The sequence below is a fragment of the Trichoderma atroviride genome, chromosome 6, assembly GCF_020647795.1.
Source record: "Trichoderma atroviride chromosome 6, complete sequence".
Lineage (NCBI taxonomy): Eukaryota > Fungi > Ascomycota > Sordariomycetes > Hypocreales > Hypocreaceae > Trichoderma > Trichoderma atroviride.
The window spans coordinates 227,685-251,691 of NC_089405.1; the positions used below are offsets into that span (position 1 = coordinate 227,685).

The window sequence follows — 24,007 nt, forward strand, 5'->3', positions numbered from 1 at the left end:
GCTATAGCCGAGATTTGCAGGCATCAGCTGATTCGATGCCTCTGCGCCCCTTCGGAGTGACTAATGAGCTCCGAGCCATGATAGTGGATTGCTTATCTGATTGATAAGATCCACCGACAACCGATCATCGGCGGGCAACTAGACACGTCTCGGCTAGCCGGATTATCTTGTAGTGCTTGTAGGATACTAAATCTCACGTGAAATGGCCATCTCAGCCAATGCATGTTGTTACCAAAGCCCAAGGGAGTAGATAAGCTTAAACGGTGTACATGTATGCAGGTCTCAGATACAGGCCGCCACCTTTTTCCATACTTGTATTGTCGACCTGGGTATCTCAGCGTTCATTAAAGAGTAACACGTTCTCTCACTTTATTTACGTCCAAGATTCTTCTTCAACAGCATGAGACGTATATTTTCCCTCCTTTATACCAAAGCAAACTTGACCTCTGGTGTCTGCTTTAGAAAGCTCAGTGCATCTTCGTAGTCCAGCCGACGAAACGATTGTCACGATTCTTTCTATAACTTCATCCATCGGGTGATTGGAGAGCAGCTAGTGGCACTGTAGTCAATCATGGATATGCAAATTAAGACAGCGCCTATATGAACAACCTTTTCCGCACCATATCCGCGAATAAACTTCCGTTTGATCGGACAAAAAACAACAGCTCAAAGACCTTCTTGTCATGAGTGACCCATATTTCATGGCCTAGTAAAGCAGAGGTCTAATAGACTACTGCTGACTAGCTTCTGCCTTGATCCTCAGCCATAAATCTGGGGTAAGGCAACTATCCTTACCTAATGCCAATCTGTATTCGCAGTTTCCTATTTGGTAAATTTTCCAGGATATCATGAGTGAGTTATAAAATCCATATGACACAAGTCGATACTCAAGGAACCATATCCAAGCTACAGATTAAAGGTTATCGGTATTCTTCTTCGCTCGACTACATTGCCGATTTAAGTGCTCTCTTTGGCGCCTTGTTTCGTTGTCATCGTACTCATCATAATATAGCTTCCAGCAGCTTCTCTTCTTTGCATCTCAGAATCCAACTGTTGCCGTCGGTTGGTGGGATTTCTCCACGATTAACCCCTGTCAACTACCACGGCGCCGAGATCAGTACAGCCTAGCTCTGCAGACCCTACTCCCCATTCTCGCTTCGTGTTAATTTAGCACTGGATTAGCAGATGGTTTGTGAGGCTTGTATGCCGCACAGCGGCGGAATGAACAGCGTTCATCGCATAGGTCATAGTTGCTGGCATCCGACGGCTTTAATGAATAAAAGCCTACGGGCCGAATAATTACCCTCCACGATGCGGCACGTTGAAGAGTTCAAGCTTTTCATGTCCCCATCTTCATAGTGAGCTATCTTCTTACAGAGATGACTCGCAGGCATGTTGGCTCATATCCCCGCATTGTTCAAAACCCGTGATGCATGCCGATGGACGATGCCTAAGTTCCCAGTGAGGGCTATTTAAGAAGCCAGAATAGCCCAGGTTGTCATTCTAGGAACTTGCAGTGGTTTCACACTCATCAAGATTGATCATACAGTATCTCCAAGCCACGATGCTTCTAGCTGGGCTCGTCGCCGCCGCAGCCTGCGCCCATGGCGCAACGGCAAGACGGCTGTGGGCAACTGAGCCGGCCGATCCAGCCAACATCATCATGACCGCTTATCCATTAGGAAATGGAAAGCTTGGAGGTGAATACATGTACCATCCTAGGCAACTGACAGCAAATGAACTGCAGCTGACGACGAGTTAGCTATGCCGCTTGGGTTAGTCGGGGAAGACATCGTGGTCTTGAACGAGCACAGTCTTTGGTCCGGAGGGCCTTTCCAAAATCCCGTAAGCAACTAGCTTCTTTCCATCTCTGGGTATTTTGCCCAGCAAATCTGATATATGTGACGCAGGATTACATTGGCGGCAACCCACCAGGCCCGGTATACACAGCTCTTCCAGGGATCAGAGACACAATTTGGCAAACTCAAATTAATAATGGTACGCATCAGTGCGCCCAGTTGGTTCTATTGCCTGTGACCTAATAACTTGAGCAGATATAAGTCCCTTGTATGGTGATCCGGCAGATTACTACTACGGCAACTATGAGACTCTTGGGAATCTCACAGTCAAGATTGCCGGCTTGAGTCAATACACCTCTTACAACAGAGCGCTAGATCTCGAGACAGGCATACATCAAACCGTATTCCGGTCCAATGGTGCAAGCTTTACCACGTATGCGTTTAAATGAAGCATCTTGTAAGATGGCATTCTCTTTACGACTAACACATGTTTTAGAACGACATTTTGTACATTCCCCGACCAAGTTTGCGTTCATAACGTTCAATCCACCAAGGCACTACCAGCTATTACCATTGGTCTACAAGACAATGCTCGAAGTAGCCCAGCGTCCAACCTGTCATGCGATGCCAATGGAGTGCATCTGCGAGGACAGACTCAACAAGATATCGGCATGATTTTCGACGCCCGCGTCCAAGTTCTTAGCCGACCCAAAGGAGCGGCATGCACAGCGTCCCACGAAATTGTCATTCCTGCAGACAGCAAGACCAAGTCAGTCACCGTCATATACGCCGCTGGAACGGATTACGACCAGAAAAAGGGTACCAAAGCAAGCAATTACTCCTTCAAAGGAGTCGACCCAGCGCCAGCTGTGTTATCCACTATTAAGGCGGCTGCAAAAGAAAGCTATAACAGCTTGTATAACTCCCATGTTAAGGACCACAATGCCTTGTTTAGTCAGTTCACTCTGAATCTCCCAGACTCCGACAACTCGGCTTCAATACCTACCGCAAAGTTGATGGAGGACTACGATGATGATATCGGCAATACTTTTATCGAGAATCTTCTTTTTGACTATGGAAGATACCTTTTCATTGGCTCGTGCAGGCCAGGATCTTTGCCTCCCAATTTGCAGGGCATTTGGACGGAGTCTCTCACGCCAGCTTGGAGTGCAGACTATCACGTCGACGTCAATGTTCAGATGTGAGTGTGATTGTAGTATTTGCTGGACGAAGCTGATTCTTATTTCTGTAGGAACCACTGGCATACTGAGCAAACCGGACTTGGCGATATCCAAGGGCCGCTGTGGGACTTTATCACCGACACATGGGTTCCGCGCGGCACCGAAACAGCAGCGCTGTTGTATGATGCTCCTGGATTTGTTGGATTCAGCAATCTCAACACATTCGGGTTCACTGGGTAAGATTTCTTAACGCATAAGGTTTTGTCTCACGCATAAGCTTGCTGACCAGCTAATAGCCAGATGAACGCTGCTGTGTGGTCCGATTACCCAGCATCTGCCGCCTGGCTGAGTGAGTACATCAAAACAAATATGACCATCTTACATATCTGTTTGCTAATTTTATGTCGCAACAGTGCAGAACGTTTGGGATCGATATGATTACGGCCGTGACACCACCTGGTATAGGGCGACTGGCTACCCGCTGATGAAGGCCGTCGCCGAATACTGGATTCACGAAATGGTTCCAGATCTCTATTCCAACGATGGAACCCTGGTTGCCGCTCCATGTAACTCACCAGAACACGGTTGGACGGTAAGACGATATGGCCTTGATCACATCATCATATGCTTTTTACTGACTCGAGTAGACCTTTGGCTGCACGCACTACCAGCAGCTAGTATGGGAACTGTTTGATCACATTATCCAGAGCTGGGATGCTACAGGCGATAAAAACACTACATTCCTCGAGACTGTCAAAGAAACCCAGGCCAAGCTGTCTCCAGGCATCATCATCGGCTGGTTCGGTCAGATTCAAGGTGATTTTGTCTCAGAGTTCTCTGTCTGGTTGCCCCAATTTTTACTAAATAAATACAGAATGGAAGATCGGCTGGGATCAGCCCAACGACGAGCATCGTCATCTTTCCCAACTCGTTGGATGGTATCCCGGCTACAGCATCGGCGCGAATATGTGGAATAAGACTGTGACTGATGCTGTAAATATTACTCTAACAGCGAGAGGTAATGGTACGGCTGATTCAAATACCGGCTGGGAGAAGGTCTGGCGAGTTGCATGCTGGGCTCAGCTCAACAACACCGATATCGCGTAAGTTGTTGCACCTCATCCAGATTACTCTGTTTCCCCAAGTACACCCATTGTAGTTGCTGACTGGTTTTTTATAGGTACACATACTTGAAGTACGCTATTGGCATGAATTACGCAGACAACGGCTTCTCTGTGTACACCGCCGGCAGCTGGCCATACGAACTCGCGGCGCCGTTCCAGATTGACGCCAATTTCGGCTACACTGCCGCCGTCTTGGCCATGCTGATCACCGATTTGCCGGTGCCGTCTGCTTCCAAGGCTGTTCACACAGTTATTTTGGGTCCGGCTATTCCCTCAGAATGGGCAAATGGCTCAGTCACGGGTATGCGCATTAGAGGCGGAGGATCCGTGGACTTTTCATGGGATAAGAATGGCCTTGCGACCCATGCGACGCTTCATAACCATAAAGCATCGATTAAGATTGTCGATGTCAATGGTAAAGTCTTGCTTCACCAGTAGAGAGATGAGAGACGACTTGTCTTGAAAGTAATTAAAAAAAATTCCCGCGTAAATTGCTTGGCTATGACGCAATGGTTTTGTGACGTTTGATTTTAATTCTCAAGACTTGGGCCGATTTTATAATCAGTGACAGTGGTGATGATCCTACTTGAGCACTCAAGTAACGTCAGCACAACATGTTTATAAACGGATGTGCTTATGAAGACGGGAACGTGTTGGTCTAGCAATTTCCCTTTAGACTTCACTTGCGGGCTGCTATAAGAGTGGAATTGCTGGCCGAATCAAGGGTTTGTTGTGGCTTAAAAGTGCCGCAAATTTCAGCCAGAATGCCTCTTACCTATAAGTCAAGGTGCGTACAGCTTCTCTTACAAACGATCAACTTTATTTTCTATTCAGTAGCACTGAATATTGTCAACCTTGGCATCATGCAGCTTACCCATTCGCCTCAGCTCCTATTAGCAAACTACACGTAATTTTCCACATGCAAATCCCCATCTCATCACCCTTTCGCTGTGGCGCAGTCTAGCAACGAGTGGAGTACGCCGCAATAGCTATCGGCAAGCTGTTTCTTTCACTGCCAACTGTTAACCGCCTGTAAGCTCGATTTGTGCATGTACAGGGCGTTGCTCCAGCGCCGGCAAACAGATCCGACAACAAAGAACGGGCAGCCAATCGATTTCCTAGACCGGCATCCCTCGCAGCCCTACCCACATGTGAGCGTAAACGTAAATCTGTCAATCCCTTGGAATAGGAGCTCTTCTTCTCTGAGACTACAAGTACTTTGCCCGACGGCTAGTTTTCCGAGTGAATGCTCGCCGGTTTCCGTCGACGGCTAAAATCGCTGCTCTCAGTCTCTGCCACTTCGCCGCCACTCTCTCCAATATTGGGCTTTTGGCTGCATCCCCGTCAGATTCGGCGCCGCGGCCCCGGCCTTGGCATTCACGGACAGACTGTCGGGCGTTGCTTCGGATATTTGGCCATCCATCGCCTGACCTGTGATTCCGCATCCAGCATAGCCATCGCCGAGAGAGCACCGGAGGTCGTTGCTGGGCAGGCAGAGCGGAAAAGGGTGCCATTGGCAGTTGCCAGCGTCGACGAGCTGAGATTGAGATTGAGATGCCTCTCCATCTGCAGGTGCCGCCGCCCACAGATCCGGCCTATCGCCGATCGCCGTCACCGCCTCCATCGCCGTCCAAGGCTCTTCAGACGTACTGCGACAAGTATGTTGTAGTCTATGACTTTAGCGATATAGGTGTGCTTCCAATGATCTCATCCATACATCTATAGTTTGCAAAATTAACTGTCAAAATAGATTACGATGCGGCTACAAAAGAGTTCATTACGCTGCTCCAGAATCTGGAAGACACGGGCCTTCACGTTGAAGTAAGACCAGGCTATGAGCAATCCATCCTGCTATTTGTCAAAGCACCAAGCGAGCTTCTCGGAAACAGAGTCTACAAACTGAGGTATAAATCTTTACATGCATGCATTGGGGCTTTGAACCTCTCGATGAAAGACAAAAGAGGGAGTAGCTAATGCAATGTAATATAGAGTAAGAGATTGGCTCTATGGCATCACCCAAACGCGGCCACCAGGCAACAAAGACACCGTTGTGTCTGCGTGGTACGAAGCCGAAGATATCCTGTCCATGAACCATTTGGTTTGCTGGCCAAAGTCTATGGGGGGAGCAGGCATTACTCCCAACCATGGTCAATGGAAAAATGTCAAATCAACATTTCCCATGCACAATGAAAAAGTCAACCAAGCATTTCTCCGGCATCTTGGCGGGAAGCTGCTGCTCGGCACCGCTGACCTTGACAAGATACGGGATCTCTTTGGATCAAAGGTATGCGTCTTTATCCTTGGTGCATAGCATTTTTTTTTCTTCGCATCAATAACGTTGACGTCTTCCAGGTTGCCTTTTACTTTGCGTTTGGCCAGTCATACTCGGCCTTTCTTCTGTTTCCAGCTGTTACCGGGCTTATCGCTTGGCTATGGCTACCCAACTACTCCCTTGTCTACGCAATTCTCACCGTCATTTGGTGCACTGTGTTTTTGGAGTACTGGAAAGTCCGTGAGGTCGATTTGAGCATTCGATGGAAAGTGAGGGGAGTCAGCAAAACCAAAATGAACCGACCAGAGTACAAGTATGAGAAAGTCGTTGTCGACCAGTATGGCCGGACTATTCACTACACTCCCAAGTGGAAGCAGATTGCGCGACAGCTTCTCCAGGTGCCTTTCATGGCCGCCTCAACGGCAGCGCTGGCTTTAATGATCAGCTCGGTCTTTGCAGTTGAGATTCTAATATCTGACTCGTACGACGGGCCAAACAGTTTCTATCTTGTGAGTGACCTTTCGAACAATAGCTTTGGATAAAACATTGCTATCCATCTCTCGTATGTACTAATACAACGCTGCAGGAATATATACCCACTATACTACTGGCTGTTCTGATTCCCTACATCAGCTCGTATCTCGAAGGCGTTGCAAAGTGGTTGACAAACTTTGAGAACCACCGAACAGCAGACAACTTTGAAATGTCACTCACGCAAAAGACGTTTGTTCTCAGCATCATCACCAATTATCTGCCCATCTTTCTGACGGCATTCGTCTACGTCCCCTTTGGCGATCAGATATTTCCTTGGATCGAAGGCCACATTGTCCAATTCGCGCCCAGCATCGGCAACCGTCTCACCGAGCTGCCTTTCCGACTAGACGCTGACCGTTTGCGCCACGAAGTCATCACATTGACTGTTACCGGCCAGCTTTCCAGCTTTTTCGAAGAAAACATATTGCCCTTGATCAAATACAAGATGAGCAGCTTGTACCGCGAATATCGTCGCGCCTATACAAAAGACACGATCCTGGTATCCATGGTCACTGACGATACGGACGAGACCGCATTCCTGGAGCAGCGCCGCAACGAGGCCACGCTGGAGCCATATAATGTCCAAGACGATATAGCAGAGCTGGTTCTTCAGTTTGGATATCTGGCACTATTTTCGCCCGCCTGGCCGCTCATTCCTCTAGGCTTCCTCATCAACAACTGGGTTGAGCTACGATCCGACTTTGCAAAGATATGCATCGAGCATCAACGGCCTGCGCCGCATCGAGCAGAAGGCATCGGCCCATGGATTGCCTCGTTGGAGATTCTCGTCTGGTTGGGAAGCATCTCCTCCGCTGCGATTGTTCACCTCTTCAGCTCTGACAGCCTCTTAGGCGGGGGTTGGTCCACCCTACCATTAACCATTTTCGTCAGCGAGCATATTCTTTTGGCGATTACAATGATTACCAGGGTCATCTTTCTGCGCTTTGGCTCGGAACAACTTCGCAGGGAGAGAAGTGAGCAGTATGCCAGGCGACTGGCTATTCTGGAGGAGATTGAAGAGCATAAGCGTGAGGGAGAGCGCATTGATGTTAGGGAGCGACAACGGAGGAGGTCGTTATTAGTCTCTGGCAATGAGAGCTTCTGGACAAAACAGGCCGATGATGGGGCGAGCGCAGCAGCTGGAGTGAGGCTGATAAAACTGGCGAGAGAGTGGGAGGAGTCCAATGAGCTTAAGAAGAAGCAATAGAGACGTGGCAGATAGCAATTTGCTCATGGTACTAAACTGTAGAACCTCTTCCTTTTCTTTTCATTCTTTCCTTGTTCGTGCTCACAGTGGATAGTGAACCCAGAGGAGATATGTTCAATTACGCCAGTTTGTAAGTCGGCGAGTTTCCCACCAAAGCCACTGCTTCTTTCTCAGCGACGAACGGGCATTTTCAATTGTTCGCTAAGCACCGATTATCTCATCACATTGCAAACATTTTTATTTCTAAATTTACGACTCCGCACTGCAATTTATCGGTTCTCATCGGCAAATCGGCGCCCGCCGTGCTCCGCAAATGAATTCTCCATTTTGTCCTTTTAGTGTGTTCACGTTTAAGCTTGAAATTTGGCGTAAAGCCACGGCCTAATATCTCCTCTGCCCGTTAAAAATCATACGCCAATTGCAAACGCCCTGCTGTCTCTCCTCTTCAATCCTTGGCTCAGTCAAATTTCAACAACAAAAAATAGATTCTTATACACACACTGAAACCGAAAATGTTGCGTTGGGGCATTCTGGGCACCAGCTTCATCTCCCACACAGTGGTAAAAGCCATCCTCGATAGCCCTGGTTCACGCATCACGGCCGTTTTTGGGCGCAACGAGGCCCGCCTCGAAGAGTTCGCCGCAAAGTACAGCATCGCCACCAAGTACCAAGACCTGGAAGCCCTGCTCGACGATGCTGAAGTCGACGTCGTCTACGTCGGCCTGCCCAGCCATATGCACTCTGCCGCAGTGATTGCCGCTGCGAAGAGGGGCAAGGCCATTCTCTCGGAAAAGTCTCTTGCAACGACCATGGACGACTCTCACGCCATGATGGCGGCTGTCAAGGAGGCAAATGTCTTCTTCCTTGAGGGCCTCATGTATCTCTGCCATCCTTTGATGGACAAGATTGCCTCAATTGTGCACTCCGGCGTTCTGGGCACAGTCAAGGGCATGTCGGGCTACTACGCCGCCAACATCTGGAAGAAGGCCAATCCACTCGGAATGGGCACCATCTACAACTTGGGCTGCTACCCGGTTTCTCTGGTGCACTTCATCATGGAGACTGCCTTTGGACCTGAAGCCTTTGCAAAGAGACAAATCACCGGACTGGGCAACGTCTCCAGCGAGGGCACCTTGCATGTTCGGGATGCCTCTCTCAATGTCCGATTCGACAACGGAGTTTTGGCCACCATTCAATCCACCGATAGTTTCGGCAACGACTTTGGCTTTTCCATCCAGGGCGACAAAGGCGTGCTGCGATTTAGGACAAACCCCTGGCTCCCGCTGGCTGGTGATAACATCATCGAGATCAAGACCTATGGCGGATCCACGGAGGAAATCGTTGTAGGCGCTCAAATGGATGCTTTTGGACATCAAGTCAAGCGTGTGGAAGACTGTGTTGCCCAGGGCGTCAAAGAAGCCCCGCGGCCATCGCCCAGCTGGACAAATTCTGTTGAAATCATGGGGCTGTTAACAGATTGGGAGGCGGACATTAAAAAGCGACACTCCAATTAGGTGCATTAGGGTCACGAATAGAATCAATAAACAGTTATACAATTTAATATTATTTTATTATTATATGCATATTCCAGTTATGGCATCCTCAAATTGCAAATCCTCCAGAGGACACCTGCCTTGGCTCTCCTGCTGCCTCAAACGTTCCGTTGGGGAGCAACCTCACGGCTTGTGCTGTACTTTGTCCCGGCGCAATCCACGAAACATTGTGGCCAAGCGACTTCATGAATGCTACAGTCTGGTTATCATATGCATATTCAAAAGTTGCCAGATCAGGCACAAGCTGATCATGCAAACGCGGCTGTGCCAGTGCCTCAGCAGTTGTCATATTTCCATCAATGACATGAATCGTGTTCTGGATATTGGCAGTGATGATGCGGCTGCCTCCCGCAGAGCCAAGCGCGAGATAGAGCTTGCCGTCTGCAGTCTCTGCAATAATGGGAGAAATGGATGACAGAGGACGCTTGCCGGGGCGAATATAATTAGCTGGGCTGGGTATATAGCCGAAGCTGTTGCTAAGACCAGGAATGCTAAAGTCGTTCATTTCATCGTTCATGATAACGCCCGTCTCTGGAACGATGACGGTTGATCCAAAGAGCAGGTTGATAGTGGTGGTCATTGAGACAGCCATTCCGCTGGCATCTGCAGCCACCATATGAGACGTTCCAGGCGTCTCCAGAGATTCCAAGCCTTTGGGATCGTAGTAAGACACGTTTTGTGTCCTGAAATCTGAAATCTTGGCACGAATCTCAGCTCCAGTTTTGGCGGAAATCATCTCCTTGGTGTATTTGTCTATGCCGTCAACAAACGACGGATCTCCGAGCTCAGTGCGCTGGCCGTAGGCAAATCGGATAGCCTCATCCAGCCGGTGTGTTGTCAAATTCACCTGTGAAGGGTCGTTGAATCCATCAAAGCCGCCAACAGTGTTCAAAGCGCTCAGCGCTACCGCACCACTTGATGGAGCGTTGGTGCTGGTGAGTTTGTACCCGCGATAGTTGATCTGCAGGGGCTCTCGAATGGCAACAGTGTAATTCTTCAAATCCTCCAGCGTCATAATTCCACCAACAGCTTTCAATGCGCGGATTGTAGCATTAGCAATAGGCCCGGTGTAAAATGCATCGGCGCCGTGCTGAGCAATGGCCTCCAGGGTATCGGCATATCGCCTGCGCGTCATTGTCTCGCCCAGTCTGACGAGGCGTCCCTTGGGAGCAAAGTCAATCGCCCATGCTGGGTCTTCTGTGAGGAAGTTGTTTGGTGAAGTCTGTTTGATGGTGTTGATCAAGTCCTCGGTCACCTTAAAACCATTCCTCGCAACTTCGATCGAAGGCTTTATTACGTGGGCCCATGGAAGAGCACCATATTTGTCATGTATGTACTCTGTTCCTCGAAGCTCTCCAGGAACACCACTATGAACAGTAATCAGCAATTTGTTAAAAGAGAAGAAGGCCCTATCATGTTGCAATCTTACCTCGCCATACCGCCGTATAAGCTGAGATTTTCATCCTTGTTGTACATGTCTTGAGTAGCGGCACCTGGAGCTGTCTCGCGCATGTCGACAAATTCGTACGTGCCATTGCTCAGTCTCAATAGCAAGAAGCCACCGCCGCCAATTCCACTATGATACATCCCAATGACGCCAACGCAAAAGACGGTGCCCACGAGAGCATCGACTGCATTACCACCGTCTTTGAGCAATTGGATACCAATATTACTGCAGACAGTGCTTTGAGAGGCAACGGCTCCTTGCTTGGGAATATGCACTCCGGGAGGTGTACTGCATGGTGGCGTTGGAGATGTGTTGCCATAAGGAAGTACCGAAAGGAGGAGAGCAAGCGGCTTGACCACTGACTTTAAATGGCGATGAGCCATGTTGAAGTACAGATGATGGTTGAGCCCGGAAATATCGAGACAGGGAGATCTGTATTCTCGCAGAAAGATTCCTGGGGTGGTCTCTCTTCACTCTCTGAGCAAAGGACTGGGCCACCTTTATATACCTACCTTTTTGCCCATGTCCTCCTATCTTCTCCTATCTCTTCCTATCCACCTTCTCTTCCGTGTGACACACCGCATTGTTCGCGAAAGTGCCTAGTTGTTGGACGAGTTACCATGTGTAATAGAATAGTGAATGAGACATTATGGGACTGGCTATATCGGCAAGTCTTCGCGCGCAGACCGAAAAACGGAGCTCCAGATTTGTCGATTCATTGCGGGGGAGTAGAGCAGAGAGCAAGGATGCCAGTAAGATTAGGAAATTTTGCTCTTGCTATACAAGGAAAATAGATAAAGGCATTTATCGGCTAGATTACAAGCCGGCAATAGGCCTAGAAGAGCCATTGGATTATGACGTTTGATCATCCGTATGCATTCTTATCTCGGCCTTCCTGTCTAAGCTAAAGTGGCCGGATGGCCAGGGTGGTTCGCGATTGATTGCTACACAAGGAGGCTACGGCAAATCTACAAAACCCTGGACTCTTGCTCAGATCCCAACAGCAACGGTGTCGTCTATTGACAAAAACAAGGCTGTCATTTTTATGTGATGCTTTTTCTTATAGAGCCAAGCTAAGAGCTGACCTATTACTTACATTCAGCCTCGTACCGGCTTCTTCTACTTTCAGCCACGCCTCGTCTGCCGAACCCTTGTTCTTGCTCTCCCGCATCTCTAAAATCGCCTACAGAGGGCGCACGCTATTACGGGGCCTTTGCTTTGGCATCCCCGCTTTCCCCTCACGTTGAAATCAACGGTTGTAAATCCGCTATGCCAAAACAGATTGCTCTTTGTCAAGGCATACAGAATTGTAATTTGCTACTCCATAGTTGTCAGTCGGAGAGGTTGGGAAGATGCGAGATAGTGTTTAGGGCGCTAGGAAAATCCGCAATAACCAGCCTCAAGCTAGAGACCAGAGTCGGCCGACCTGGAGTGTAGTCAATCAGCACGTCTCATTTGTGAAATGGACTGAAATGAGCTAAGGGACTGACGTGAAGATCGCATACTAGGCTAGGTATTGCCTTATTTAACCCTACAGTGTAAGTCTCGGCTCACGATGCCGGAGTTGGTACCTATCCAGTTTACTCATTAAAGCCGTCTCTACTCGGATAGAAACATTAAGAGATATTTAGATATAATTCTATTAATCTTTTACTTCATAGCTAGTTATTCCCATTGATCTTGTATTTCATCCATACCATCAAAGCTCCGTCAACGCCTTAAGCACTCTTCCAAGACCCTCACGCAGATATGGTTCCGGGTGAGAAAACACAATCCGAAACCAGCCTGGTTCCTCCGACCCAAACGCTGTTCCAGACGCAAGAAAAACTCTATGCTTGAGAAGCGCCGTGGCTATTGTCTTGTTCAAGTCATCTGTGGCGGCATCTGGATGCAGCGACTTGTAAAAACTTCCCAAGTCCACCCATAAGAAGAACGCAGCATGGACGCCGGGTCGGTACCTGATGCCTTGTGATTTGACCCATGAAACCGCTGATTCGTACTGCTGCGCCAGCCTTCTTTTGTTCTCTGCGATATAAGTCTCCACCCAGTCATGATCATCGAGAATGTTTGCCGTGGCGTGTTCTGAGAGGGAGGATGCTGAGCTATAGAGGCTGACGGGTATCAACGCATCGTGCAAAGACTGGTTAGCCTGCGAAATGACGGCGCCAAGTCTGATGCCATTTGCCCCAAAATCCTTCGACATGCCATACACAACATGGACTCGCGATGGCTCGATAATGCCGGCCAGATCAATGCTGAGGCAAGATGTAAAGGGCTCAAACGCAATACCAGCATCGACCGTGTTTTCCCATACTGACAAGGCATAGATTTCGTCGCCAATGAAGTGGATCTGGTACTTTTCGCATAGCTTTAACAGCCCAACAATCGTTTCTCGAGGATAGCAGCGGCCAAGCGGATTGTGTGGATTACAGAGAACCAGTCCAGCTACTTTCGTGCCCTCCACCTTGGCCTTTAAGAGTGCTTCTTCGTATTTGGCGACGGCATCTTTACTGAAAGGATCGACGTCATGAAATGGCACCGAGACAACTTTTGCGCCCGTTCGAGCTGTTAGGTCCTCGATGAAGGTCCCGTAGTATGGCTGTCCCAGCAGATAGCCTTCTCCTGGATTGGCAAATGCCCACGCAAGATGTTCAACCGCGGCACTGCACCCGTTTGTAATGGATATGTGTGCAGGGACAATTGGAATGACAGGGTTGAAGTGTTTGTTGAGGAACCGAGACAGAGATTCCCGGAGACGTTTCGACCCTGAGGAGCCATCTCCATAAGTAAATGCTTCGTTCAGGAGGGCCAGGTTCTCATGGATGTGTTGAGAGAGAGTGTCGTGCATAAGCCTATTTTCTGCAACGCCCAAACTGACAATTCCAGCGGGATTGGTGTCTGGATCCCATAGGTCCTTGAGAACTTTCCATATCAAAAGGCTTTCGCTGGCCTTTTCTGATGCATGGGCTCGTACTGATAGAGACATGGTGGCTTTGGCGAGAATGAGGGGATGCCGTTGAGATGTGAACCTTGACTTGAGGCCGAATACCTGGATATAAGATAAATGCTCCTCTTTAAATATCTATGAGCACAAACGTGATGATATCAACAATAGAGTGCTGCCTAGATCTGACGTTAACGATCAGCGACCTTGGTCGTGATTCAAGGTCGTGATTTTGTTAAGGGCGTAGCGCCCTCTTGACAGATAGGCTAAAAGCACACGAGAAACCGTTAAGCTAACGCCCCAAATGCTGCCAAGCGTGTTGTTTAACGCCCAAGCCCAAGACCCATTCTCTAAACGAGAGCGGCGCTACATTTCTACCACAGGTACTACTCCGTACATACTATGCAGATACATACCACTGCTTCTGTGCTATGCGGGGCTTAAAAAATTGATAGTAAGAGACAATATTAGGGCGTAGATGCAGTCATAGCATCATCATTCAGATCAAGCTTTGATGCTGTTCCTGATGAAATTTCTTGCTAGTCGACTTCTCAGGAGTGAGTCATTGGGTATTCACTTGAGCAATAGCTATCTAAACGATTCGCCGTTATTACGCCTCTTGTAGCATAAATCCATTCTAAGTCTTTGCTTTGACTGCCACTTCGATACCGAGGACCCGATGACCCGATGACGGCACACGGTTGATTCCGGACCCCGCCTTGTCTCGGAATTAGTGCACCAGTTCTTTAGACAAAAATCCGAGTTTAAGCTCTTGAGTCGTGGCTCTCCACAGCTAGACCAGGAACGGCAATTGCCCCTCCGGCTGGTCTCTCAGAATTCAAAAGCCAAAATTGCTGGAGAGGCCGGAGCAGAGCGGATTGAAGATTGCCATATTGGGTATTCGAGAGAACCTCTGCTTCGGCGCCCCGAAGCTGGCTTGGCTTGTCTCCGAATTGCCTGCAAAATCCGCGCTTAGGGGAGGATTTTACACATGTATATAGAAAATGATGATGACCATTTGTAAACAGCCACAAGTCTATATATACTGCTGTAGAAGTAAGTTCTTTGACATTTCGTTTGGACATCAACACTCCAACGTACAAGCGAGAAACGAAACTGCCGGCTCAACAACGAGAGATTATCGCAAAGCCCCAATAATACAATTTAAAAGCTCTTCAAAGCCTTTACACTCCAAAAACTCTCCTAAAGAAATTAAACTTTTCCGCCAGAATGACCAAAGTTCTTATTCTGGGAGCTACTGGCTATCTCGGCAAGAGGCTCGCCGAGACGTTGGTACGCAGCGGACAGCATAGAGTATATGGCGTTGCTCGCTCTGAAGCCAAGGCCAAGGCACTGGCTCTCGCCGAAGTTATACCCATCATCTGTCCTGATCCGGTGAACGAGCCTAAAGCTTACATGGACGCTCTCCGCAATCACCACATCGAAGTCATCGTCGATGTTGCCGGCGCCAATCAGGAAACGGCCAAATTTTTAAGTCATGCCAAGGAAATTGGCCAAGGGCGCTTGGAAATCTACGCCGCTTCAGGTATCAGAGGCCCCAAGCTCGGCTTCATTTACTGCTCGGGTACCTGGGTCCATGGGTCTAGCAATACGCTGCTCACCGATCTCGATATTGTCGGTCCCACTGCTGTAACCCCTCCAAGTGCTCTGGTTTCATGGAGAGTTGGTCTCGAAAACTCTATCTTGTCTACGTCCAATGTCCTTGATATTGCGGTGTTGAGACCAGCATTGATCTATGGCCATGAAAACACTATCTGGACCCCATTTATCCTCCCACTTCTTGAAGCAGCTCGGAGTGGTGGTTTAGAATCCGTTAATATTCCTCTAGAAGCCGACTCTAGGCCCGCCCTCGTCCATGTAGATGATGTGGCAACTGGCTTCCAAAAGGCTATTGAGAATTTATCACTCATTAATAACGGTTCTACTTACCCAGTATTCGATCTACTGACTAGCCAAGAAAGCATGTCTGAGATTTTCGCGGCCATGGCTTCTAGCTGGGGATATAAAGGAAAATGGGCCTTGGTTGGAAGCGGAGACAATTTGTTTGCAGAAGCCATGAGCACGACTCTGCGTGGATCATCATCACGAGCGAAGCAATTGCTGGGCTGGGAGCCTACAAGAACAAACGGTTTTGTTGCAGACATGGATCTATACGCAGCTGCATTTGCCTCTCAACACTGATGCGATTGTATGAGTGTAGATTAGTACGGCCTGATATGGATATTTTGTATCTGTCATGGATGACTGTCTGATTGCTAGTATTATGCTTAATTTTAGTGTTAGAATGTCAGATACCTTCAATATTAGACCTATAGAACTCTGTAAGGTTTAGAAAACAAAACATGTTCTATCTCAAAGCCCTTGTACACTAACGGAAGATGTAAAGTGTATCAAGTGTATTCTTTCTTTGATGTCCCCCAAGCTGTCTAGAGTACATCTCAGGGTTAGTGACAAATAGATTCAAAATTCTGTATCAGGCATAAGCTATTGATAAACCACCACAGCTATCGTTATCAACTTCAAACAATGACTTGTTGGGAAAAATTAAACCACCGATAGCCACAATAGCGGCGTTTTGGAAATCCTGTAAAGCCGAGTTTAGCATGTGCTAACAGCATTGATGCATCAGCACAGCCTCTAGACTGCAGTCTTAACTTTGTGCATCTCGCTTAGCATGCTGAATAATTCTCATTTACTATGCATCATTTATTGAGCCTTTTTCTCTCTCATTTTTGCTGTCCGGTGTGGGTTAGCTATGCAACCAACATTCATCTGCCGTTGTCTGGATTTCAATGTCAGGAAACACGCCTGAAGCTTATTCGCCAGAATATCCCATTCCCATGTCAGGCTAATTCCAGGGCCTCCACATCGCTACTAAACATGCAGACAAAAGATCCACAAGGCGGCTTTAGCTCTTATACGCTTCTAGCCTCAAAGCATAGCCGACGTCTTCATGAATGGCTGCTTCTTCCATAGATGTAATTGTATGAAATAGTCCACACTCGCCTCCCTTACTGACACAATGCATCTTTCCGGAACTAGAGTAACCTGAAAGGTTTATCATTCGACTGACTCGGACCATGACAACCGGACCAGGAGACGATGTGGCTGAGAAGCCTCGAGAGAAGTTGAAGAGATCAAGAAATGGTAAGAGCAGCAATTAAGCCAAAATATGGCATTCATAAACTCACAAACAGTCTTTTTATAGGCTGTATCAACTGCAGAACAAGGCGCGTAAAATGCGATGAGAAGCAGCCAGCTTGTGGGAGATGCTCCTCTCTGGATCTACCCTGTCACAAGCCTGAGCCCCCAATTCCGCTCAAAATTCGCAGACGTGGGCATGGTCCTGTTAAATCTAGGAACATCCTACGCTGGGAGCCTCCGAAACTCTTGCCGAATACCCATCAAACTACCCCAGACTGCCAACCAGCATCATCCGCCAATATTACCAATCGCGCATCTGTTCGACAAATCGACTCCCCAGCGGATCTTGACAGCATTAGCTCCACTGCAGGCATTACACATGGCGTTGGATCATTGGAGTTTATGGAGCCTATATCCTGGAGTAATGATATGGATCGTCTCATTGCATCACCTGGGGAAGAAATAGCCAACCAGCTCGCGGCAGTCTCGGTAACGGCGGCAGGGTCAATAGCCACCCCCCCTACGCCAAGCATTTGACAATAGTTTCAGTCGCATGCTAGATGGCCCTGTCGATAACCCTGATTCCCATGAAGGTGGGGATACCTTCTCGACGGAATCATCTTTTCCCACGCGGTCTTTGGTTGCAGAGCCCACAGATGTGTACTTACAGCCTTCATGGTTGAATAATCCTGGAATTTCTAGTAGTAGCTCTTTGGATCCTTTGACTCAGCCTTTTTACACATACACAGAGCCGTTATTACCTCTCAAGTATCTGAAAGAGCATTTCAAATTCCAGCAGACGGCAACCTTGTTATCGCCCAAAATGTCCTACGAGTTGGCCGACGCACTCAATCTTAGCCAGATTGAGAGGAAAGCATTAGATTATTATCGAAGCCACTTTTCATACTTTCGAAGTGTCAAGGGATTCCTATGGTCAGAGTATTCCATCTATCTTACTGCGGCAACTAATAGCAACATGATACTCCATCTCATCCTGGCAATCTCACTTCGGGGCTTGGCTCGAGATACACAAGATGCCAACGCCTCGCGACTGAGCACAGCCCACTTACACAAAGGACTAATGCTCTTGCATAAGCAACTAGAAGGAAAGAACAGCGAAATCATGGAAGTCATGATATCGTTTTGGTTCTTGGCCTTGTTCACAATGGAAAGTGACTCTGCAATCGGCCGTATCCAACGCCAGGAGTTGAGCAAGAAGGTGTATCAATACTCACGGGCATACCTATTGGATGAAGTTTGCGGTCCACCTAATGCCATCATGGCTACACAGTCATCCAGTGAAAACAGCTCGGCGAGAATCAGCATGGTGATGAAAATACTTTGCATGATTGCTAACTTGGACGTGCAACTCAACATCTTTGGCTACGGCGGAGAACTTTCTGATTTTTGCTATGAGAAGGATCGTATGCGTCACATACAGCAGATGGCTCACAATTATCTAGAGTTGAACCATGGAAGGGAGTATCCGTATTGTGAGCTCGCCTACGACATTGAGAGTTCAGAATGTGGCAGAGTCTACCAAGATCAACACAGGCTTTATCACTGGATAAACCAACTGTTTTGGTGTGGAGTTGGTGACTACCAGAGCATCGAGAAAGATATAGAAGCACAAGAAGAGGTGAGTAACAATGTACGTGACAAAGAGGAATGAAGTTGGTTTCTAATATGAGGGGTTAAATATAGAAATATCGATCTTTCTTTCGAATCGCTCATCGCGACAGTATGGAGGATGGCGACTACTCTCGGCTACACTTTCAGATTGATGCTGCCGTATGCGAGTTTTACGCCATTCGCCTGTATCACTTCCGCTGCCAGAGCGAGAGATTGCCTGGTGAAAAGGTCCAGAACTGGGTCACGTCATATTTACAGATTGCCTATCGACTACAGCAGTCAAAAGTCCGCTATCACTGGATTGACAAGTCTTTATTTCTGGTAGGGTCTGAAACGCGGGATCCAATCCACAGAGACTGGATTCAGCGACGGATGCTTCGAGAAGACTTGAAGAGGGCATTGAAGTGTGTATGGCAAAGGGAAAAGATGCTTGGAAGGCGACTTGGTCGTGAAGAATTTCAGACAATATTGCGTGATGAGGCCGACGTATATGATCCTGCTTCCACTACAATATAGTTTCGGCACTACAGTGTAAATTCTCAGCTGCTTTGTTCTTAATCTTGAAATTTTCGTTGCGATTGATTTAGATGACGAGGAACAATTATAGACAAGAAAATGGCCTGAAAGAGTTGTTGCGGGTATGCTTATAATATCACTGATTGGTCCGAATGCCGGCAAGTCGTAACTTCAACACTTAGACCACCGCGGACTTGTGAAGACTCGAGTGAATTTAGCAGCGAGATCCCTAAAGTACAGAAATCTTGTTGTGGAATTGATTTGGCGTGTAAAATTGAGAGAATTACAACGACATTCATACATGCATTTGGCCTATTCTTGCTAAAGCCAAACCGCACATTTTTCAGCATTATTCCATGAAGAGGCTGGCACAAGTATAAGCCGATTTTGAATCTCCTCTCGGCCACCAGCACGTATAACGAATGAATGGTGCAGTTGGCCAGAATGTCCGCAGTGGAGAAAAAGTCTACTGACACTCTCTTGGGTAATAGTCAGCTGAAAATGCGACATTTGGTGCTCTGTACATGGTGCTTTGGTTTGATCTTGCGCAAGTAAAGATGCTTGAGAGATATGGAAACGATAATCGTTCGACTTTGAGAGTTGAGAACTTGGAATCCGGCTTCAGTGCCTTCAATTGCAAGTCAGCGCCCAATTACAGCGCGCAGTCGGCAGCGTTAGCGTGCAAAGTCACCATAGGCGACTAATTTGGTACAAAAGTACCTTTTCCACTAGCCCCGCAGCGAAATCTTGGCGCTCAGCTCTTATCGGAAATTTTCTTATCAGTCGTCTGAAAATATTCTGGACTAGACATTTTTCTGTAGATTATCCCATCTCCAAATCTTCACTCTCTCTACACCGAATTCCGCCAATCGAAAGCCAAGATGCGCCCCCTCACCGAAGAAGAGACGCAAGCCGTCTTCAAGAAGCTGGCCGAGTACACCGGCGCCTCGCTCAAAAACATCATTGCGCCCCAGGAAGATGGCGATCGCAACGTCTTCCGCCTGTCGCAGAACCGAGTCTACGTCGTTCGACTCTCCATGGCCAATCTGGCAACGTCAATTGCCCGTGACAACCTGCTTTCTCTAGGAACTTGCCTTGGTATGTTGCTGTCGTTCAAGAAGAAAGAATAGAAAGACGGAGTCCAACTAATATTCCTTCGAATAGGCAAATTCACAAAGTCTGGCAAATTCCGAATCCACATCACGGCCCTTCCGATCCTCGCCGAGCACGCGCGACACAAGCTCTGGATCCGCCCCAACGGCGTCATGCCCTTCCTCTACGGCGGCAACATTGTCAAGGCGCACGTCGGCCGCTTCTCCGAGGACTGCCCCGAGCACCAGGGCCTGGTTGTCTACACCATGGACGACGTTCCTCTGGGTTTCGGCGTCAGCGCTCGCAGCACTGCAGAGAGCAGGAGACTTGATCCCACCGGCGTTGTTTGCTTCCGACAGGCTGATTGCGGCGAATATCTGCGTGACGAAGATACCCTGTTCCAGTCCGGCTAGAGGGATGTAATACCAGTGACCATTTTCAAAGCGTCGAATGCAATACATCATGGAGTTTATGGGCGTTGGTGGCTGTGATATTTTACCAATGGCGTTTCAAAAGACGAGGGAATGTTTGGGGGAGGATCTTTAAGACAATAAAGGCGGCGAGTTGTAGCAGCAAAGTTGGATAGGGTTATTCGATGCTTCTCGGGATATGAAGCAGTTCTATTTCTTGTTGAAGATATCGACAAGGCTTACATTCACCAATTAACTCTATAAGCAAATAGAGCTAATACATGAGTGACATCAGGCTGGCAGCGCACTGCTTAATGCATGGCATCATCTTCATGTTAATAGCTTAGCATATCAATGTCACAAGTCTAATTAGAGTCACTTGAATCTGTTCGATTTGGAAAGGAACGTCTATACAACATTCTCCAAAGTTTGAATGCACATTCCTCTAAATGCCTAGGACATCAACGTATCTAAAATATTACACTAGACCATCACTGTTCCCCCCGACTCTTCTCTACTTCTGAAACGCAGCCTTCATCGACACCTCATTTTGGTCAATGTTTCCAATTGTCCCCGAAAACCCCTTCTTGTGGACATCGTCCAGAATCTTATTTTTGTGTTCAATGCCTGCTCCAATCTCCGTATTAGGCGTCTGTCCTACCGCAATCTTCAAAATATCAATCGCCTTCATCGCAGGTGCCTTGTCGCTGAGAGGAGCTCTCCAAGCCACATGATCGTCAGGCCTCACAAGAACTGCAGTACGTTCCCAGATCTCCTGCACGTGCTTCTCTTGCGGCAAGTGAACCTTTTGCAAAGGCACTTTGAGCTGTAGAGCGGCATCAGCAAAAGCGTCTGCCCATTTGCCCTCCTTGGTAAAGTCGACAATAGTGTAGCCCTGGCCAAACAAGTCAAAGATGCTCGTCTTTCCATCTGACAGGAACACGTGTGGTGGTCGAGCTCCTGGCCAAGTTGATGGGATATAATGGTCGAGATCCCATCTGGGCTCTGCAACCTCGGTATCAGGAACAACGATAGGGGATGCGTTGTATCGATAGCCCAATTCGATACCATGAGCTCGGTTCTCGCTGTTGTTTGTCGATACCCAATTCGCCATCTTGGCTCTAAGCGCTTTTCCCTCTTCGCCCTGTGATAAAAGCACTTCTACGCCAGCTTCGGCGCTCCAGTCCCAAACCTGCCGCCACACTTCCCAGAAGGCGCCCGACTGATCGATATTCTTCGTCGCAACAGGCAGACGCTCCAGCTCGTAAGACTCCAAGAGGCCTTTGCCGCCGTATCCCTTCAAAATTGCAGCAAGTTTCCAGCCAAGGTCGAAGCCATCGCCGATTCCAGTGTTCATCCCGTAACCCCCAGTTGGTATGTTCTGATGCGCCGAATCGCCTGCAAGAAAGATTCGCCGACTGGGAGAAGCATACTTCTCTGCTACGCAAATGTTTGGCCTCCAAGCGCTTCTGACAAGGATCTTGTCCACCTTGATGGGATATGGCGTTGATGGAGTGCCCAGGCCTTTGTAGATGGCTTCTACCGGGTCAATCTTTTCCCAATCAGCGCCGATAGCAACTGGGACATGTAGCGTCCAAGTGTCAACCTCATCTTGCGCAATAAGTATGCTTCCGTTCGAAAATGCTATGTGCCAAAACTGGCCCAGTTTGTGCAACTTGGTGAGATCCCGAGATTTGAAATGGATCAACATCATGGCCGAGGGACTGCAATCGTAATGAAGATCATCAGTTGGAGAAACAAAGGCAGCAGAATACTTGGTAACTTACACAGGTCCGCCAATAAGGTCAATTCCTACTGACCGACGAACACGGCTACCAGCCCCGTCACAGCCCACAAGATATTTGCTATGGACAATGTGCTGGTCGCCGGTGGTCACGTCGGTGAGAACTGAATCTACTCCATCGTCTGTCTCTGTAAATGACTCAAACTTGAGACCAAAATGTCCGTCAATAAATTTCCCATCTTGAATTCGAGGCTTGAGCCAGGCCTCTAGGACAGCCTGAGAGCATCGCTGGTATGGCTCCCGCGGCATTGAGCCATCGTTCTGCTCGTTTATACGCTGTCGCCAAGTATCGACGGAATCCAAATTCTAATATTTCACAGTTGGTTTGCCGTTTAATCATAAGAAGCAGGTATAAACACGACTTACCCATCTCGCTACTTCTTCTCCATCGTCCGATAGTCCCGTAGTATAAATCACATCAAAGGAGTATTGCGGTGGCACGGCTATTCAACATTGATAAGTATGAAGAAAACTTTTACAGTTGGAAAGACTGACCTATTTCCCGGAAACCCTCGGCTATTCCCAAACGCCTGAATAGCTCCATGCTGCGAACGTTGGTGCAGTCCATTTTCGGCCATTTTGTCGTCTCCAAATTGCGCTCGGCCAGCATACAATTGATGCCAAAGCGAGCCAGCTGGAGGGAGAGAATCAGCCCGACAGGGCCTCCACCAACCACCAAAACTGGCGTTTCGTGATGGATAGGCTAGTCATGTAAGAAACCGATGTTGAGTCTGTTTTGGGAGACACGAGATGGACTTACACTCTTGCTAGGCATTTCGAATCCAAGCGTCGACAAGAAAGCAATAATAATTAAAATACAAGATAGGTCTCAAACTTTGCGAGATTGTAGACTTTTACTGCCGTCTGTAGATGTTAAAATCAAGAGGGTTCACTATCACATATATATATGTCAACCCATCTAGATGTATTCATGTATCTGTTCATATTCTCTATTATATCATACTTGGCATAAGTCGTAACCATACCAGACAACTAGATACTACAGTGTTTGCCCTTGTCTGTAACTGATGCAGCTGCGCCATGAGCAAAAGGATTCTGCCAAGGCTGCTTCCCAACCAATAGCAATCTCTCTGTTCAATAGAAGCTTGCATGGACTTCATCAATGCCCGCTTATGTAAAGTGATATGTAAGGCCTATTTCAGTAACATTGTGGCCCCTTTAATTAATTAATGTTGATATACAAATCATCTCGTAAGTGGTTCGTAGCGATGATAATCGGGTTATGAGGTTTTTGCAGATTTGACAAACCGAAATGTAACCGAGCGCACACTTATTAATGCTGAGAAATGGAGAAACGGCGGAAATA

The 24,007-nt window shown here is 47.9% G+C and overlaps 10 protein-coding genes across 10 annotated transcripts; 7 read left to right on the forward strand and 3 right to left on the reverse strand.

The window, feature by feature from the left end:
* The first annotated feature begins 332 nt into the window (after positions 1–332).
* On the forward strand, positions 333–4,538 carry TrAtP1_010679 (uncharacterized protein). The gene is made up of 10 exons (XM_066114811.1): positions 333–1,700; positions 1,763–1,845; positions 1,911–1,998; positions 2,055–2,232; positions 2,296–3,000; positions 3,052–3,216; positions 3,277–3,329; positions 3,394–3,572; positions 3,628–4,083; positions 4,161–4,538. Exons 1-9 carry the CDS (start codon positions 1,565–1,567, stop codon positions 3,955–3,957), a joined length of 1,917 nt encoding a protein of 638 aa, XP_065970908.1. The 5' UTR covers positions 333–1,564; the 3' UTR covers positions 3,958–4,083; positions 4,161–4,538.
* Positions 4,539–5,182: 644 nt separating this feature from the next.
* Positions 5,183–8,257, forward strand: TrAtP1_010680 (uncharacterized protein). Its single transcript, XM_014092144.2, has 5 exons — positions 5,183–5,794; positions 5,855–6,008; positions 6,094–6,388; positions 6,457–6,885; positions 6,963–8,257. The coding sequence occupies exons 1-5, from the start codon at positions 5,659–5,661 to the stop codon at positions 8,115–8,117; spliced, it is 2,169 nt and encodes a 722-aa protein (XP_013947619.1). The 5' UTR covers positions 5,183–5,658; the 3' UTR covers positions 8,118–8,257.
* A 43-nt stretch (positions 8,258–8,300) lies between these two features.
* TrAtP1_010681 (uncharacterized protein) lies at positions 8,301–9,665 on the forward strand. The gene has a single exon (XM_014092145.2). The coding sequence runs from the start codon at positions 8,630–8,632 to the stop codon at positions 9,629–9,631; it is 1,002 nt and encodes a 333-aa protein (XP_013947620.1). The 5' UTR covers positions 8,301–8,629; the 3' UTR covers positions 9,632–9,665.
* On the reverse strand, positions 9,666–11,686 carry TrAtP1_010682 (uncharacterized protein). Its single transcript, XM_014092146.2, has 2 exons — positions 11,100–11,686; positions 9,666–11,037 (listed from the first exon to the last, which is right to left on the reverse strand). Exons 1-2 carry the CDS (start codon positions 11,498–11,500, stop codon positions 9,720–9,722), a joined length of 1,719 nt encoding a protein of 572 aa, XP_013947621.2. The 5' UTR covers positions 11,501–11,686; the 3' UTR covers positions 9,666–9,719.
* Positions 11,687–12,746: 1,060 nt separating this feature from the next.
* On the reverse strand, positions 12,747–14,451 carry TrAtP1_010683 (uncharacterized protein). The gene has a single exon (XM_014092147.2). The coding sequence runs from the start codon at positions 14,101–14,103 to the stop codon at positions 12,817–12,819; it is 1,287 nt and encodes a 428-aa protein (XP_013947622.1). The 5' UTR covers positions 14,104–14,451; the 3' UTR covers positions 12,747–12,816.
* A 621-nt stretch (positions 14,452–15,072) lies between these two features.
* TrAtP1_010684 (uncharacterized protein) lies at positions 15,073–16,331 on the forward strand. The gene has a single exon (XM_014092148.2). It carries the CDS (start codon positions 15,292–15,294, stop codon positions 16,261–16,263), a length of 972 nt encoding a protein of 323 aa, XP_013947623.1. The 5' UTR covers positions 15,073–15,291; the 3' UTR covers positions 16,264–16,331.
* A 742-nt stretch (positions 16,332–17,073) lies between these two features.
* On the forward strand, positions 17,074–17,977 carry TrAtP1_010685 (uncharacterized protein). Its single transcript, XM_066114812.1, has 2 exons — positions 17,074–17,229; positions 17,291–17,977. The coding sequence occupies exons 1-2, from the start codon at positions 17,163–17,165 to the stop codon at positions 17,761–17,763; spliced, it is 540 nt and encodes a 179-aa protein (XP_065970909.1). The 5' UTR covers positions 17,074–17,162; the 3' UTR covers positions 17,764–17,977.
* On the forward strand, positions 17,961–19,968 carry TrAtP1_010686 (uncharacterized protein). Its single transcript, XM_014092149.2, has 2 exons — positions 17,961–18,865; positions 18,931–19,968. Exons 1-2 carry the CDS (start codon positions 18,050–18,052, stop codon positions 19,372–19,374), a joined length of 1,260 nt encoding a protein of 419 aa, XP_013947624.2. The 5' UTR covers positions 17,961–18,049; the 3' UTR covers positions 19,375–19,968.
* A 223-nt stretch (positions 19,969–20,191) lies between these two features.
* Positions 20,192–21,347, forward strand: TrAtP1_010687 (uncharacterized protein). The gene is made up of 2 exons (XM_014092150.2): positions 20,192–20,472; positions 20,539–21,347. The coding sequence occupies exons 1-2, from the start codon at positions 20,256–20,258 to the stop codon at positions 20,877–20,879; spliced, it is 558 nt and encodes a 185-aa protein (XP_013947625.1). The 5' UTR covers positions 20,192–20,255; the 3' UTR covers positions 20,880–21,347.
* Positions 21,348–21,390: 43 nt separating this feature from the next.
* On the reverse strand, positions 21,391–23,455 carry TrAtP1_010688 (uncharacterized protein; the record flags this gene model as incomplete). The annotated part of the gene is made up of 5 exons (XM_066114813.1): positions 21,391–22,600; positions 22,664–22,986; positions 23,047–23,123; positions 23,176–23,383; positions 23,441–23,455. 5 exons carry the CDS (start codon positions 23,453–23,455, stop codon positions 21,391–21,393), a joined length of 1,833 nt encoding a protein of 610 aa, XP_065970910.1.
* Between the last annotated feature and the right edge of the window lie 552 nt (positions 23,456–24,007).